This window comes from Mercurialis annua, linkage group LG2 (assembly GCF_937616625.2).
Source record: "Mercurialis annua linkage group LG2, ddMerAnnu1.2, whole genome shotgun sequence".
Classification (NCBI taxonomy): domain Eukaryota; kingdom Viridiplantae; phylum Streptophyta; class Magnoliopsida; order Malpighiales; family Euphorbiaceae; genus Mercurialis; species Mercurialis annua.
The window spans coordinates 14,770,647-14,789,377 of NC_065571.1; the positions used below are offsets into that span (position 1 = coordinate 14,770,647).

Here is an 18,731-nt window from a genome sequence, read left to right on the forward strand (position 1 = left end):
ATGCCTCTCTAGTCACAATATTTTCCTCTCTCTGCTGTCTTTTTTCAGCTTTCTCCGAAATTTTTCACTTCCCTTTCCGTTCAGATGTACACAAACATAATAGGAATCGCGCTATGACCACGCCGTTAAGGAAGAAATGGCTTCGGAGTTTGGAGGTCAGGGAATACGCGCGTCTAAGGACCCGAGGTTGAAGAAAATCAGTAGAGTACAAAATAAATATAAAAGTCATGACATAGTAGAAAATGAAAAAATAAATAGTCAAAAGTATATCATACAAATATTTTAGAAAATTACTTTCATATATTATGGATATGAAATTTATGCTAAGTTGTAGTAAATTTATTAATTTGTTGCTTTGCACTTGGTGTTTAAATTCTATATGGATGTTTCAAAGAAACTTAATAAATTGTTGCTCATGGCACTTACGAAGTGAAAGTCTGAATCGTATTATTAGTCTAATCTTCATTAAAACACAATGTAATCAAATTTAAAGAAATCATATAATTTTTTTTCCAAAAGTAATTAAGAAATAATTTCACGTGTGACAAGAACGTCCACAATACCAAGCTTTTCATCATTTAATCGCTAGTTATAGAGAAGGCCGAGTTTTGAAGTTGCTTTATCACTTTCAGCTAGAAGCATATGGCCAAGATCTGTTCGTGTTGAAAGATGGACGAGTCGGAAAGCGCCTGAGGTTGATTGGATAAAGCTTTTTCTTACGGTGAAAGAAGCACCACTACTGGTCTTGTTAGTGCGGGTCGTCTTATCAGATCTCACACGGGATGGCAACTTACGGACTATACGACAGATCTAGGCTATTTGCAGCATTTTTGAAGCAGAAGGTTGGAGTCTCATTCATGGTTTTCATACTGCTTAGAATGCAGGACACAAGATGGAGACTGATTATAACAATCAAACAGTTATTAATTTGGTTACAGATGCTAATTTTGACAATGCTTAAATGGAAATGCTTGACCCAATTCGGCCAGGTGTACCGTAAAGCGGACAGAGCTGCAGATAGAATGGTAGCCTTTGGTTTCTCTGAGAATTTAGATTGCCATGTTATGTTAGTTGAACCTCCTAAATTTTGTTTTCCATGATTTAGCCTGTACAGCATTTTCTCACCATAGTGCAAGTGCCTGGTGTTCTGGGCTCTTCAGCTCCTTAGTATTACAAAAACAATCAATTGCTAACGAACATTTATTCCAAGGACAGGTCACTTGAAACTTAGATAGAAACTTTTTCCATCTGCCTAAGCAGGAATGATTCACAAAGTGTGTGCACTAGCCGATTAGGCAAACCGAACAAGACACAAGACATGGAAGAAGTATATAACACGAGAAACTATGACTTATGTTTGTATGAGAATTTACAATCTTTTCCGCTCAACGTCTTCTAATGGAAATTAGAATCTCTCAGCTGTTTTTACTGTGGGCTGCGCCACCCGATGCTGGCCGGTGAAATATGCCCCTCTACTAACAGCTTCCTGCAGCTGTGACCAGAAAATTAAAGTATCATCAGTCAACCAATAACTGAAAAAAAAAATCACTATGAACTTCATGTCAGACACCGCTAGCTACCAGGGGCGGAGGGAGGGGGTGCAGAGGCGGGAAGCCACTCCCCTCTGCCAGTCAGAGGCTTGCTAGAAATAGTCCAATTGCATGGGTCGTCCCCTAGGGAGGCAGCCGCCCCTGCCTTATTTCATTTTTAGGGCCCGAATCTTTTTTTCATTTTTCCCGATTTCTTTTAGTCAAATCAAGTTTTGTTTGGCCTTGATGGTTGTTTGTATTTCAAGTTTTTGTTTGACTACAGTTGAGTTCTTTGAGCCAAACAACCGAACAAGGCCAAACAAAATTTCACACCCTGAGTAAAAATCCTGGCTTTGTCACCAAGTGTCCCAGTTGATTTTTGTTTTTGACGATTTACCTTTTTTGGAAAAGAAAGTATAAGGGAAAAAATGAGACTGAAAATAAAAGTAAAAAATTTAATAAAAAGAAGTGTTCAAAAATTCCTTCATGTTATTCAGATAGAGATGAAAATGAGATGAAAGAAATAGAACAAATATTATGTAATTCTAATTAGACAAAAGTAAAGACAATAAACTATAGCATAATAAGTCAAAAACCCATTTTGCTCCTATATATTAGCAAATACACTTTTTATATGATTTATGACACGGATAATCATGTCATTTCATTCCTTTCGTCCCATTTTCACTCTCATTTTGGGATGAAATATTTTTCTGAGTACCACTTATAACCTTATCCAATGTTTCTTTCCCCACAATTTTCCTTCCCAAACTATGGAAAATCTAACCCCCCCCCCCCCCCCCCCCCACTTCTCTTCCCTCCCAATTTTGTTTCTTCAAACAGAGGTTAAGGGCACCATGAATCCTTTGACAGATATATTATAGCCTTAATTAATTATAGAGAGCATTTGGCTATAAAGTTCTTCTATAATCACTTCAGTATCATGTTCAAAACATGCAGGAAAGCCGGAAAAAAATGGCCTCATTATAAATCTCAATATGATGTAAAAGAAAATCATTCTTAGAATTCATTGGACGATATGGATGTAACTACCAACGCTATAATAACATCTTACCCACTCCAAGGGGTAGGCACGCTAAGAAATTATGCATTTATTAAATCATAAATAAGGTTTCCAGTACTGTAGATCATACCATGGAAGCAATTCCAGTAAGGGCAGGATTGCTGCTAAGTTTACCCGACGCCATAAAAGCTTTATGAATTGCCTTGCAACAATCATATCTAGCATCCATTCCTGAAAGAAAATGAAGGTTTGAGGCCACAAAAAAAAAAGCGAAAGAGGACATTACAAAATCGAAAAATTAAACCTGAATTAAAATGAAATTTGATATACTCTCAAATTTACTACTAGTTCTTTTCTTGCCCCTGGTCTGATTCTGAAGAAAACACGTGTTTTGTTCACCATTTCATAGCTTTAAAAACCCAGATATCTTACTTTTTACTCAAGTAGAAATGGATTAAAAAGATAGCAACCTAATCCGAGATGCGACTTCTATGACCAACCTTAGGAAACCTAACAAAATTAAAAGTTTAACAAATCTTGACAGAGATGAGAAACATGCTTATTTTTTTAGGTGATTTAAATAAAAAGCTTACGAGACATGTTTGGGCTATAGAAGCAAAATGTGATTTACTAATTATCAGTAGAGTTAACAGATGTGAAATTGCAAAAAGAAATTCAGTTCGAGTTATTCCTGGTAAGCTACAAGCAAACGATAACGGCATATACAGAAGTCTACACAAAAAGAGATTGAGACTAGAATTTATAGAAAAATGCAGAAAGAATCATGTTGACCAATTATGCACGTTATACTAAACAGTTTGAGAAAAGAAAACGACCTCTTTTTACTGTTTCCTTATTTGGATCAGTCACTATATTTACAATTTCTTGTTTCGAGCAAATCTCCATTAGGCACCATGACCGACGAACCAGCCCAGTTATTACTCTGTAAGCCTGAAAGATTCACAAAAATAAATTTCATGGACAAGGTGAAACAAGAAATGTAAAAACTTCAGTTCAAATGTGATACAGTTTCTTCAAATCGAAAGAGCAATACATCTTTCATGATTTTCTTGCTTTATATATGTGTTTGTTCTCTGCTTATAAACACACACACACATATCAATCAATAAAACATTAAAAAAGGGAAGAGCAGCCGTGGCATACATTGACATGAAATGGGAATAATTCATGCTGCTTTTCTAATCGATGGAAAAAGAATGCTCAAAAGTTGTTCTCTCAAAAAATTCTAATGATAACTGTATTACAATCAGCAACATAAAATTAACAGGATTTATTTAGATTCTTGAAAGGATAACACAGAGCTGGTACTTTTGTATCCATAAAATGAAAGATAGTGCAATAAATTACTTTTTCCACTCAGCAGCTTGGGAACCTAAATGACAAATGATGAAGGTTGTGGCCGAAATCAATTGAAGTATTCAGAGAACAGATATTTTTCCTGTAAGTCCTTGTGTCGAGTAATAAACCATGCTTATAATATTAAAAAAGGGAACAAAAATGTCAAGGACCCAATGATTCTGACAGCTTTAAATAAAGTACATGCATGCTGGCTTCAAAGAGGATTGCATAATAACAAATTTACACAGATCCTAAAGTTCAGGTAAGTAAAACTGTTGTTCACTTGTAGTGACAGAACAAATTCTCACCGCCAGACGAACTTCTGAGTCCTGTTGAAGAATTGATAGGAAAAGACCCTGCAAATCAATCAAACTTTCTTTTACTTGTGGACAATGTATAAGAATAAAATAAAGATAACACAGATAGTGTCCTATCCAAGTCAAATGCACAAGAAAACCTAATAATGCCTCTCTTGATTCTGTTGCAGTATGATACATCAAATAAAAAGAGCATCCAACACGAAAGATGAAAAAGTAAGTGAATAAGAGATCTAGTATTGGTTAAGATGTCTATTTTCTGCACTCGAAGCCAAAAGTGTATAGACAATTTGCTCAAATAGGTCCTTTTAAGATTTTGTCGTTGTCTTTTATTGTTATAGGCTGGTACATGAGCGTGATACTTTGTACATACACTTTTTAATTCAATTCAATATTTGGTTCAATTACACCACCTATAAAGAAAAAGTAAAACAAAATAAGAAATTATTTAAAACAAAATGCTCACTGATGGTGTTAGCTTAGAACTTTTGGATGCTGTTTCATAGATCAAGCGCCGCAGATTTTCTTCTGCTTCGTCATTAAGTATTATGTCATTTTCAGACCGTGATTGTCCTGAGATGTCTCCAAGAGCAGCCAATGCAGCCTGTGGTTTTTAGTTTAGACCACCTCAGATACGTTAAAACAAATACAGAATGTGAACAAATATTTGCTGATATATTCCTCCAATAAGTGATAATTTGTACACTCAAGATAATCCAATGAGTTATGATATTGGACGAAGAAACAGAATCTACCAATAGAATGGATGTATCTGGACATCTGCTTTCCTTCAAGAATGATGCGAATTCCTTTTTCTTATTGAGTAATTAATAGACTACTTAGACGAGTAAACGGGCCAAGTAGTGATCAATATGCATGTTAAAATCTCTATTTTCGTAAGCGTGTCTGTATCCCTTTATGTGTGTGTGACGAGAGTCCCCAAATGATAAAAAAAATAGAAAAAATAATGAGGGAAAGAGAGCTGACCATAAGTATAAAACACAACTAATACTATAATCTATGTACTGCTATTCATTAGATTTCAAATTATATCTAAATTAACTTACCTCTTGTAAAACAGTTTGAATAATGCATTACTTCTATAATGGAAAGATAAGAAAATGTGCAGGCAACATGAAACAAACAAAATAATCCAACAAATATAAAGCACTCACCAACTGTTTTCCACGTGCTTGTCTATCAAATGCAGCATAAATGACATGCCTTGCAGCAGGAGGTAACATTGAAAGCAGAAGTGTAGCTCCCGTTGTAGCTAAAGAGTATCAGAACAATTCAAAAAACGTCAGATAATGAATTTATACAAATTGGAGGTAACTTGACATTCTCTGCCGAGTCACTTTTCTGTCTTGAGACAACTTTGAAAACTTACCTACAGATTTAGCAACTTATTCATGTGACAGTTCAAACAAAGAATTGCAACACTTATGATGATTAAACTATCATTTGATCTTGCAGAAAACTGTAGACATATCATTGAAATTACAAAGCTAGTTACATACAATAGATAAATATGTTTAGGCATGGACAGCCTTCTCAGAAAGGTCTATAGACTCTATACTCCCAGAAAAAGTAAAATGTATAAATCACGCTGGCATTGAAATTCTGTGGTATACCCGCATGCTCGAAAGCCAGAACCTTTCCTTCATAAAATAGATCCTCCATTAAATTTTTAGTTACTTACTATAACAAAACTAGTTGTTAAGAATCGCAGTGCCTAACAATGATATATTAACCTCTGAAAATGGAAGCAGTTCTGATTTTAAGCAAATGAAAATACGAGATAACGAACTGGAAGTTTCCTATAACTTTCATATTTCTCTAGCCAAAGTTCTAAAATCTACCTCAGGGAGATAAGACAGAGGAATGACATTAAAAAAGTAAACCAATTAGTAAAAATCTATGATACCCGGACTCGCCTTTTTGGGTCCGTCTGGACACAACATGACACTGGACAACATGAGATCTGAGACGGAACTGCGAAAGTGTAACCGGACTCTTCAAAAAAAAAATTGAAGAGAAGATTGCACTTGAGTAGCTAGGGATTTGAAATAAAAGAAAAAGATGAAGATGCGATTTAGAACGTGGCATTCATGTCTAGAATAGGGTAATGGGCGTAATTGTAACTTCTGTTCTATTATGGTCTTTTCTTATTTAATAATTATTAATGTTAAATGTAACCCAAGATGGCAAAAAAAAAAAATAGATGTAGAAAGGAATAACAAAAAGAACATTAAAATGTAATAATATTTCTAGTTTTTTGTTTTAAATTGACGGATCCCCGCACCTGTGCTGTCCTATTTCGGACCCGTATCCCCATGTCTTAAAATAGGAAAACAATGAGTCGGACATGAGGATATGTGTCCGAGCTGGACACCAGTATCTGAGTCCGGGCAATGGGTAAAAAAGGTGTCTTCAAATCAAAGAAACCATTAATTAACCCACAGCAGTCTGGTCTACTTACATGATCCAATTTTGCCCAATGCTTCCAGTGCACATTCACATTCGTCCGAGTCTTGAATCTCGGATTCAAGCAGTCTGTCAATATCTGAGATAAGAGGTTTAACACCTGTATTGAGAAGTCTCGTTAGGACTGCTATATGACTATGCTTCTTATCAATATTCAGAGACACAGATATACACTGACAAAAGTTCACAGTTGTGCAATTTTACATGCTCCAGACATTAGCCTAAGATCTTTCTCTTACACCCGCAGTTTGCAGGAGCAATCACCATGAAGAAATACCTTCACATGACATACTTCTAGATAGGAAACACTAACAAAAAATTCTAATGCGCCTCTCATTTTCTAAACATTCACAGCAAAGCTGTACTCCAAGATGAAAAATCACACAAATCAATCTACATAAAGAAAAAGATATTTCTTCTAAAAAATAGAAAGTGTCAAAGCCAAAGATTAAATGTGTCTCTTACTAGATTCATCAGTTACTGCATAAAAATTTTCCTTGGATAGGACCCTTCCAGTAATCATCATTGCTCTTGATCTTAATATTCTATCCACAGATGTGTCACTTCAAAAGAGAAGAGAAAGCAAGACAGCAAATTTCAGGACAGAAAAGAACTTTTAAAGGCTGGAATAAGATTAAAACTAAAATCTACATAACTAGAGAATGTCAAAATTGAACCTGATTATAGAAGAAAGAACTTGGATGATAGGTGTCCCTCCTAATAACACTGTACCATGCTCGACTTCTGCTAACTATGCTCATTCAGACAATGCGGAAATGTGTGAAATAAAGGAATAAAGAATCAAGGTAAAAGCAATGCAAGCAAAGTGGCAAGCCAACTTGATAAATAATTGGAAAACACGATCATGACATTGTTTAAATTTTCTTAAAAATTAGTAATATGTACATATAATCCAATATCTAGTAACACAGTAAATCTGGAATTTTTGGAAAGCCATACAATATTAAAATCAATAAAAGCAAACTGGATAAATATAATTGGAAAACAAAATTATGAAGTTGTTCAGTTTCTAATGACCAAGGACTAATGTATATCTGGTGTAGTTGGAAAACAGTAAATGTTATTCATTTTCCTCTCCGCCTCCAGAACTATAATCGTCACTCTACCATCCTTCCCCCCTCCTTTTCACCATCACTACCACCAACTCCATCACCTAAAATAACTAACCACCGTTCTTGTTAGAACAAAGAGAATTTTTTAATAACTAACAAAAATAACAATAGCACTAATCATATTTAAATACTTCAAGACATCAAAAAATTGAGTAAAAGATATGAGCAAGAACATTCACTAGAAATACTTTTATTTTATTTTATCATATTTTGATACAGGTTTATCGAATTATTTTGAAGTTATTAAAGTTAAAGAGTATGCAAGAAAATTGGCTGTCTAAATTGAAGATTAATGGTTGATTCAAAATATAAATTAAGTGCTTTAATTATGAATTTGTTAATAGTTTGTTGCATAAAACATTTTAACAATAATACTCTGTGTCCCATTTTTTTGTCCCAGTTTTCTTTTCAGGATGTCCCAAATGTATGTCTCATTTTAAAGTTAGACTCTTTTGAATATTTTATTTGTATTTCATCCTTTTTTTGTCTAGCTATAAATTGTGAATTAACGTAAGGATTTATAAGATTCATTAGTTTTGAACTGATGTTCTTATCTTGTAAATTAGCAAATTTGACATTTAGTTTTCTTCTCTTTTTATTATGCCCTACCATTATCCTTCTAATGAAAGAAAATGGCAAAACACACTTCTGATATACATTTTTTAAAGTCAAACACTTGTTGGAACATAAAAAGATCTGGACACTGAAATGCAAGAACAGAGAAGTCAGATACTATCGATACAAGTTTTTCTAAAAAAACTGTCAACATAGACTCTTTAAGATTGCGCTTGAGGGGGCAGTAAAATTTAAAATCTTGAATTGAGTTGCTAGCTTAAATTGTATAAATAAAGATCTGGAATGAAAAATGGCTAGGAAACATAACATACTGTAACATTAAAGGATAGAATGCAATTCAAATTGGACATCAATAGGTTTGAGAAGTTCTTAAAACATATTTTGACACATGTACAGATATGCAAACTTCAATACTGTATCTACCCAACTCAAGAAAATAGATGCATTTCAAATCTACTCATAAATGAATTCCCTTAATTTCAAATTCCCACTATCCAAACACACCTAAAAGTAAAAAGAAAAGCAGGATGATTATGTACAATAAGCAGTCAAGTAAAGGCAGACCTCATAAAAGAGCTCCAAAATGCTCGAAGTTACAAGAGTATCATCTTTGTTGCTGACTTCGGCCTCCAATAAACTAAGAAGTTCTGAATTGTAGACTGCTGCTGCCATACTGGCAGAGGCAGAGAATAACTTCACTATCAAAGAACACACTCGAACACGTGCCTGAAAGACGTTCAGATGATTAGAAAGGCATGTAAATACAGTTAATCGAAACATCAGAATGCTCTACCATGCATTCTAAGACCAGTATAGCTAGTAAAAATATGAAATGGAAGAGACAAAATTCAATTAACATAATACATCATGTTATATCCATGTATATCAACAAAGAAAAAAAGAAAAATTCCATTTTTTCTGCTGAAAGAATTGATGAACATACCAGTGATGAACATCGAGCTGATAAATTTCTGAGATCTGAATCATTTTCGGGGAAGATGGCCTCCTTTTTAAATTTTGACAAATTTAACCATATAAATGTCAATAATAACTCAGTGCTCGGAAACAGTAACAAGAAACAGTCTGCCATAACGCAGACCAGAAATAGTCTGCCATACCATAGCTTCTGGAAAGCTAGCAAATTCCTGAATTGACTCCAGTGAAGCAGTTGCGACTTGTTCGTTACTAGAGGAAGGGGAATGCATTCACAAGAAAATGATGAACTCAAAACAATTTCAGAGTAGACTATAGCATAATGATTGAAGATCTCTCAAACAACAGCATGCATGCAAGGGAAGGTAAAATGAAAAGAAAAACCAAACAAGATATAACTACACAATTGCCGCCGCCAATTTAAACCCATATTTTTAAAAAATAAATAGGTCATCTAACCAAATTTCAGTCTGATGAAATGCACAGTAAACTGGTATCAACTTGTCGAGATCAAAGTATAATTTTGGAGGACTTTGACAATTCCTTGTCTAAATTACGCACTTATTGTTTAGTAAAGAAATTTGGCCTTAGGAATCACAAATGACAATATATATGGGTCTATGGAGGTTATTGCAAAGAAAAACAATATGGGTCTTAACAGTTGATGAGCTCACCTTGAACCAAGAACCTCAACCATCTTGGTCAGTTCACCCGTCAATCTTATATACTTGTTGTGTTTTAAACTGCTGATCAATGTGGGATTATAATCCCTAAAATTCTCCCTGAAATGCATTTGGACTGGACATCTATTACTTACAAAATTTGAACGGCATCTCTAACCATCGTCAACCATGGCCTATTTCTCTATGGTCCAAAGTCTTAACACAGATTTAATCTTCTTACTAGTCCAAACTCTAAACTTAAACTAAATTGAAGATCATTCGACTGTTGGGCGTTCTTCAACTCTTAGACCATGTTAACTTCCAGAGGTGGACCTTAACAGTAAAAACGGATCACCTTCCACTAAATAGCCTCACCCATCTTCATTAGTTCACTCATAAACCTTCTTTACCCATCGATGTGGGATAATATTATCTAACGTTAATTCAGCTACAGAAATATTATAGAACACTTTGCAGTCTGCAGTACCATATGCTTCAAGCTATTACTGAAACTCTTATTTGCCTCCATCCTAATTATTCATTATCCACTAACGAAGGATATTATGACAAGATCAGCCATTCAAGAATACTCTCAAAAACAAGAGAATCAACATTCAAGAATCATAATCAAGGAATTGTAACAATTCATGAAGTATTCATCTTTAAATATTAAAAGGACAGAGTCTTAATTACAAGGATAAATCCTTGTTGATTACACCAAATGAAACTTCCATTCATTACCCATTGATGAGACAATCAAGCAGAAGAGGATATATGCCATGATCGACGATTAGCTGTGCAGGCGAAATGGTTTTATCAGCGACATTCTCCAGTAGACAAGAGACCTATAAAGAATTGGCAATGAGGTAAATTTATAATTGTACAAACATCTCATTATAGTTCAGACAGGCATTCAATAATAAATTTGTTTGGAGACTATACAATATTTCAAAAACCACAATGGTACTCAACTATACATATTTAAAGCAATTAAGTACGTCAAGTGTGTCTCCTGGTAACAGTAACTATAAAATATAAACTTTCACTATATTGTCTCCATTGAACATTCTAAATCCAAATAACTGCCATATGCTAATCAATGCAGTTAAAGGCGAGGAAGGCGCCAAGGCGATGCATAATTGAACAAAAGCGCATCTAGACCTCGAAGGGACTAGTTGAGCACTTTCTAAGAAAGACGAGGCGCAAAGAGATAAATAGCATATGATTTAGCTAATTCAGATTATGGTTTAGTAAATTCAGTTATTTCAGAAAGCTCAAAAGTTTTAAATTAGGTATGTTTATTTTCTAAATAATAGTCTATTTTATATAAGGACGTTTAAGTTTCAAACAAATTAGGTAGATGTTTTTCTTAAATAAAAGCTTATATTATAAGAATTTAAGTTGTATAAAAAATGCTCTATTAAAGATTTAAATAATTTTATGAATCCTAAAAGTCTCTGGGTTTCTTATTTCTATTTAAGTCAACTCATTCAAACAATTACAACAAGCATCTAAAATCAAATAAAGAAAAAACAATATTCGAACCAACGCTTTGAACTACCTTGCTGCTAATGTGAATAACGTTTCCCTCCCACCCACATAGAGAAGACACAAAATGATTAGCAACATAATTTTCATTAAGCTACCGTTGTTAATTAGACATTAACTGAAAAACAAATTCCATCAAATGCCAGCTATTTTTACCTGACATAAATCATAAACTACAACACCAAACAGAACAAGCCTACATGTAAACTAGAAGATAGCCTTAAATACACCAAAAATGGCATAACAATACCCACATAATCACGAGAAGATAAAAAAACATTCAACTAACAACGAAAAGATCAACAAATTGCTATACATGCACAAGGCAATACCGTTTTGCAAGCCAAACATCTTACTGCTTGAGAATCTGCAGTTAATCCAAGTTGCACAAAACCCTGGAAATAGTAGGAAAGCATAGCATGTAAATACTAAATTGAAAAGAACTAATTGCAAAAATACCCTTCTATAAAACACAATAAAGCATGAAACAAAATATAAAGGCAAAGCCATCCCGAGGTCCCTATACTTTATCATTTTTGTTCAGGAAGCCCTACTCCAAAAATGTTATCTTCTCGGTCCCTATACTTGCCGAATTATTGATATTCATGCCCTTTTTGTGACTAGAAGAAACGAAAATAGTAGCCGGAAAAACACGGAAAATGGCATAATAATCAAAAATTGGGCAAGTAGAGGGACAGGGAGATAACATTTTCGGGGTAAGGGCTCCCTAAACAAAACTGGTAAAGTCCAAGGGCCTCGGGACAGGTTTAGCCAAAATAAAATAGAACAATGACATATACATTATACATACCATGTATTGAGGAATCAAAGAGGCACCATATTTAGTCTTAAAAAGTTTTTCCAAGCAATCAACTAGTGTTTTCTCTAAACCAGCCACATCTGATTTTGTTTGCAGAGCACTATAACCAAACAAATATTTAACAAAATTCACAAATACAAAACACAACTATTAACAATTGTATGCACATATTTTAGGTTAAACCTGATAATAACTGGAAGAGGAAAACGATCCAGAAACTCCTTAGCTACGGCGTCGTTTTGATTACCTGAAAATCAAATTACAATCAGAGATTAGAGATTGAAAACGGAAACTGAAAAGCGAGAGTGAGTAGTACCAGGATAGTAGGCGAAATCAGAGGCGGACTGGAGCAGAGGGGCAGTATCGTCCATTGCGAATTCTTCCTCCATTGAGAACAGCGGTATTTGAGTGTAGTGTGGTTGGGTTTAGTTTTACTTGACTTGCTCTGGAAGTTGAATTGAAACGAAGAAGAATGAATCAAAATAGTGAAGCGGTTCAGTGCTGAAAATGGCGCGTGTCCAAATTTGTTCGTTTTCTGAGTTTTGGGTTTGTGTTGCGAAGAGTACAAGGTTGAGCATTAGCCGGTTCGGTTTGGTTTAATTTAATTGGAAACTTTTTAATATTTTGATTTTTGGTTTGGCAAAATTTTCAAATAAAACCGAATCGAACTGAATTTTTAATTTGAAGGTAATAAAACCGAACTAAATCGAATCGAAAGTTCAGTTTGGTACGATTTGATTCAGTTAAAACCGAATTTGCTTATTTTTTATTTTTATATTAAAATTAATTCAAATATTTAAAAAAAATCATATATATTTAAATAATAATTATTAATTCATATATTAACAATAATTAAGATATAAAGACAATATATATATATATATATATATATATATTAAATTTCGGTTCATTCGGTTTGTTTGGTTTTTCGGTTTTCAAAATATCCAAATCAAACCGAATACCGAACACCAATCTGATACAAACCGTTTTCATCGAAAACCGAACCAAACGACAAAGTTTGATTCGATTCGGTTCGATTCGATTTTTTAGTCCAGTTCAGTTTTTTGCTCAGCCCTAGCAAAGACACCGTGGAGTCGAATGAAAAGTATAGAAAAATTTATACTTTTAATAAATTTCATATTTAAATAAATATCAATTCCACATAAATACACAAACTTCACAAGTAGTTTACTGTAATTCTAGAATCACAATTGTAGCCCTCCATAGAGCACTTCAAGTTCTACTAATAAGACTTATCTTTAATATTTTTAAGGCAAAAGGCTCATTTCAGCCTTTGAGATTAGAGAGAAGGAATTAATAAAACCCTAAAGTCGAAGATAGCTCACTCTGCCCCCTAACATTGTCCAAACTGGTTCAGATAGCACCAAAAATTCAACCCTATTTGTTTTTTGTCAAGTGATGACGTGCCATGTATGAAAAAAGTTCAAAAATATTTTTAATGTTTAAAATATTTACCAATTTTATATTTATAATTTTTAACCATTATCACCCTCTTGTTCATTTAAATATCAATAATTAAATAATATTTTAAAATAAAATATTTTTAAACAATCGAAACTCAGTTAAACACTTTGAAACCTAATTAAACAAATCAAAACCCATTAAACATATCGATCGCCGGAAAATTCATCCAAAAGTTAAACAAATAATTGTTTATTTTTCACGAATACAATATTTATTTTTATCGGAGACACCACCACTAATCCATCGCCAAAAAAGCCGTCTAAAAATTAAAAAAAATTGTTTTAATATTATTTTTAGATTCTGTAGACCCACTACGGTGGGTCTGAGCAGACCCACCGACGGTGGATTTTCGAAAATAAAAAAGATAAAATTAAAGATTTATTTTAATTGTTATTTAATTTATAGACGGTTTTTTTTCGGCGATGAATTGGTGGTGGTGGCGCCGAAATAAATTAAAACAGACATTGTATTTGTGAAAATAAATAATTATTTATGTAATTGAGTTTTGATTTAAATCAAATTTTGATTGGTTTTATTGAATTTCGAAGCGTTCAATTAGGTTTCGAAGTGTTTAATTGAGTTTTGATAGTTTCAATAAATGTTTTAATTTTAAGTATTATGTAAGTATATATATTTAAATGAAAAAGATGAAAAAGAGGGTGAAATAGTTAAAAAAATCATAAATATAAAATTGATAAATACTTTAAACATTAAGGATGTTTTTAAAAAATTTCCTTAATCAATTAGACGGAAGAAACTAATGGCGGTATGATCCGAACCAGTTTGGACAGTGTCAGAGGTCAGAATGAGCTACCTTCAATCTTACAGTCTTATTGATTTTTCCGCTCTGACCTTAGAGGTTAAAGTGAGTCTTTTACCTATTTTTAAAGCCAGTCCTACTATTGATTCATTTGCATACCTAATTAAATCAAGAATATGTAAAAATAAAAATTTTATTACCGTAGACAATAATATTCATATCAAATTCAACTACAACAAACTAATATAATAATATCATAGCTACTATCAGTAAATTTTAAAATAAGTTACATTACTAAATCTATGGGTGTATAAATATTTCGTATATCATGTTTTAAATAGATATTTTAAGAAATTTCCTTTTTATAATATAGAAAACTTGCGGTTAATAAAATGTTTAATAAAATTTAAAATAAGAATGACAAACAAAAATTAAAAAGAATTGTATAAGAAAATGATTATAGAAATGCAAAAAGTAATACAAATATACAATAGAAAGGGCTACTAATCAGCTATGGCACTCAGAGCAACTCCAATGATGCTCTTTATTTTAAGGCAAAAGGTACAAAAAACCCATCGTACTTTTGCAGTTGGTACAAAAAACCCATCATACTAAAAAAAGTACATATTAATACCTGAACTCAAACTTTTTGGACATATTAACACCTCGGTAACGGAGTCCTCTAACCCCGTCAATTCTCTGCCACGAACTCACTTACATGTGGTTTCTTTAATTTCCATATCACCCAGATATTCCATGTCACCTTTCCCCTTTCTTAACACGCAGCACGTGCTCACCCTTTCCCCCGTTTTTTTTTTTATGAATTCACACTTTTCCCCCTTCTTAACTCAAACACGATGTTAAAACCCTAAATCCTAAAATCAGAAGACAAAAAAAAAATTCCCCAAATTAAATCAATGTCGATTTAAATTCAACCTCTCTTCTCTTTAACTTTTAGTTTCACGTTGTAATACTTGTGGTTACGAGGAACGACGGCTGTGGGCTGCTCGTGTTTACCAAGAATGATTGTTTGTGGTTACTAGGAACGACTATAAGGTAAGTCATAATTTTTTGCATTTGCTTATCGTTTTTTAGTCTTTATTAAATGTTAGGTTTTTATTGCTGTTGTGTTTGTTAGGTTTTATGGTTAGGGTTTTTCTTAATCTTGCAGAAATAAGAGTTCTTGGTGATGTGAAAAGGAAAAATTGAAAAATTGTTAGATGTTAGGTTTCGGCTTGTTGATTAGATGCTCGATTTTTTGATTTTTTTTTCAATTATGACTTGTTGGATAGCTGTTAAGGTTAGGGTTTTTCTTAATCGGAAAATGTTGATTGATATTCTAAAACTGATTGTAGGATGGTTTTTAATTGAAGTTGTGTTTGTTAGATTTCACGGTTAGGGATTTTCTTAATCTTGCAACAGTAATGGTTCATGTACTACTGAAAATATAAAATTGGAAATTTGTTATATGTTAGATTTTGTTGATTTTTTTCGTTGATGCTTGTTGGATAGCAATGGGAGAGGATGATGGGGCAGCAATGGGCTTTGATGCTTCAATAATGGGAGAGGATGATGGGGCAGCAATGGGCCTTGATGGGGCAACAATGGGGCATGAAGATGGGGCAGAAAAGGATAGGCCAACAATGGGCCTTGAGGATATTAATGAGGAGGCTGAAATGGATCATGAGGCAAATGCTAATGTGGCATCTAGGGAGGAAGAAGCTGTAGAGGATTCAAGTGATCCAGAATATGAACTAGAGGATGGGAATGAGAGTGAGTATTTCTCTTCAGATGATCCTGGATCATATGAGAGTGATTCTGAAGATGAAGTTGTTAGAGTAAGAAGCTCAAGTTGTAGATTTGACACCAAAGCTGCATTTCCAGAATTTGGTTTAGGTATGGCATTCTCTACTGCAGATGATGTCAGAAGGGCTATAGCTAAGTATTCTGTGATACATGGCAAGGCTTTGGAGTTTACACACAATGAGCCACATAAAGTTAGAGTTGTATGTGATAAAGACTGCCCTTTTAAGTTGCATGTGAGCAGACCTACTCCTAATGAAAGCTTGGTGGTGAAAACCTTCAATCCAGACCATCATTCTGGCAGGGTATTTGATAATCCAAGAGCTAGTTATAAATTTTTGGCGGATTATTTTAGGAGGAGGGTGAAACAAAACCCTAACATGAAGACAAAATACATGAAACAAATAGCTAAGGAAGAACTAAGGGTTAATGTGTCTGAGGCGAAATGCAAGAGAGCAAAAAAAATTGATCAAGAATGAACTGATTGGAAGTTACCACTTGGAGTATGAGAGGTTAGAGGCTTATGCAGCTGAGATAAAAAGAAGTAACCCAGGAAGTGCATGTGACATTCAATTATGTAGAGAGGGTTTCAGAGAAGGCAAAAGAATTTTTTATAGAATGTTTGTATGCTTGGAAGCATGCAAAAAGGGCTGGCTACGTGGTTGCAGGCCTATCATAGGAATGGACGGATGTTTTTTGAAAGGGGTGTGCAAAGGACAACTTCTTTGTGCTGTGGGCAAAGATAGAAACAATAGAATGTTTCCAATTGCATGGGCTATTGTTGACATTGAAGATAAGGACAACTGGAGATGGTTCTTGGATAGTTTAATACAAATTCTAGGTTTGGGGGTTGGCAGTGGTTTAACCATAATTTCAGACATGCAAAAGGTAAAAAGGCATTGATATTCAATTGTTTTGTTTGGTTCATTTATTTGATTATCATTTATTTATTTTATATTCAATTGTTTGACTAATGTTATGTTTCTAATTAGGGATTAATATCTGCTGCAAAAGAGGCATTGCCACAAGCTGAACATAGATGGTGTGCAAGACACGTCTATGCTAACTGGTGTAAGGATTGGAGAGGGGGTGAACTCAAGAAAAAATTTTGGATTTGTGCTTGGAGCACCTATGAGAGTGAGTTCAATATAAACTTACTTAGTGTGGCAGATCATGGTGAAAAGGCAGCAACAGATTTGGTGCATTATGATCCTAAGTTTTGGAGCAGAGCTTTTTGTAGCTCAAGGTGTAAATCTGATATGATTGAGAATAATGTGTCAGAAACATTTAACTTTTGGATCACTGACATAAGAGATAGGAACATCATCACATTGCTTGAAGAAATAAGAAAGAAGGTGATGACAAGGATTGTTGAGCATCAAAATAAACACACAAAGTGGAATGGAGACTATTCCCCAGATTGTATGAAGCAATATGAGTGCAATTTATATATAAGCAGTGAATGTGATGTCACTTTCTGTGGTGGACATGCTTATGAGGTGGGCCATGGAGACGATCTACACACAGTGTTGCTAAATAAGAGGTGTTGTACATGTAGATCTTGGGACATCACAGGCATTCCTTGTCCCCATGGAATGGCTGCAATCTTCCATGCTAAGAAGAATCCCATGGATTTTATTGTGAACTGGTACCATAAGTCTGTTTATAGCCAGGCATATGCTTTTTATTTACTTCCAGTTAGGGGATACAAGTTCTGGAATTGTGAAGATTATGAACCTATTCTGCCACCACTAGTGAGGCAACAACCTGGAAGGCCCAAGAAGAATCGTGTGAGGGCTAAACATGAGCCTAAGAAGATGTCTGTTGCTGGAAAGTTGACCAGAAAAGGTGGTCATATAACTTGCAGCAATTGTAAAGAAATTGGACATAACAAGAAAAAATGCACAAAAACTGGTGAATCTTCTGGGGCAAGACCACAAGCACCACCATCACCACCACCACAAGGACAATCAGCACCACCACTACAAGGACAATCATCATTTGTATACCTTTGAATTTTATTAGATCTTTAAATTTCATTGTGTCTTTCAATTTCATTATCATATATCTAACTTTTTCTCTCACATATGATCAGACCTCTAGTTCAATTCCAGACAAGAGACAAAATAGAGCAATGCCAGCAATGTCAAAACGGCTAGCTCAAGCACTTGCTAGAAGGAATGCAAAGAGAAAGAAAAACAATAATGATGATGATTATGGAGTTGGTTTAGGTGTAGTGTATGATAGAACCTCTGGCGCCACCACATTCCGTGTAAGAATGATATATTTTTCAGT

General features: G+C 34.1%; 1 protein-coding gene across 2 annotated transcripts; it reads right to left on the bottom strand.

Moving 5' to 3' along the window:
* Positions 1-1,220: 1,220 nt before the first annotated feature.
* On the bottom strand, positions 1,221-12,934 carry LOC126669186 (uncharacterized). 2 transcript variants are annotated; one of them, XM_050362583.2, is made up of 17 exons: positions 12,705-12,934; positions 12,572-12,635; positions 12,380-12,488; positions 11,901-11,963; positions 10,762-10,865; positions 9,544-9,610; positions 9,369-9,431; positions 8,990-9,151; positions 7,394-7,467; positions 7,182-7,279; positions 6,712-6,816; positions 5,405-5,502; positions 4,696-4,833; positions 4,221-4,268; positions 3,390-3,504; positions 2,684-2,784; positions 1,221-1,492 (listed from the first exon to the last, which is right to left on the bottom strand). In XM_050362583.2, exons 1-17 carry the CDS (start codon positions 12,775-12,777, stop codon positions 1,406-1,408), a joined length of 1,569 nt encoding a protein of 522 aa, XP_050218540.1. In that variant the 5' UTR covers positions 12,778-12,934; the 3' UTR covers positions 1,221-1,405. The 2 variants fall into 2 exon arrangements, with proteins under 2 accessions (XP_050218540.1, XP_050218541.1); XM_050362584.2 differs by lacking the exons at positions 10,762-10,865; positions 11,901-11,963; positions 12,380-12,488; positions 12,572-12,635; positions 12,705-12,934 and adding an exon at positions 10,033-10,743.
* Positions 12,935-18,731: the final 5,797 nt, after the last annotated feature.

What these genes read in the sequence shown, in the direction of transcription:
- LOC126669186 (XM_050362583.2), bottom strand. Translation starts at nt 12,777, where the DNA reads ATGGAGGAAGAATTCGCAATGGACGATACTGCCCCTCTGCTCCAGTCC. An exon ending in CTTGATTGTCTCATCAATGG is followed by an intron (nt 9,611 to 10,761) that starts GTAATGAATGGA and finishes CCCTTCCTCTAG; the next exon opens with TAACGAACAAGTCGCAACTG. An exon ending in CAGCTCGATGTTCATCACTG is followed by an intron (nt 9,152 to 9,368) that starts GTATGTTCATCA and finishes AACGTCTTTCAG; the next exon opens with GCACGTGTTCGAGTGTGTTC.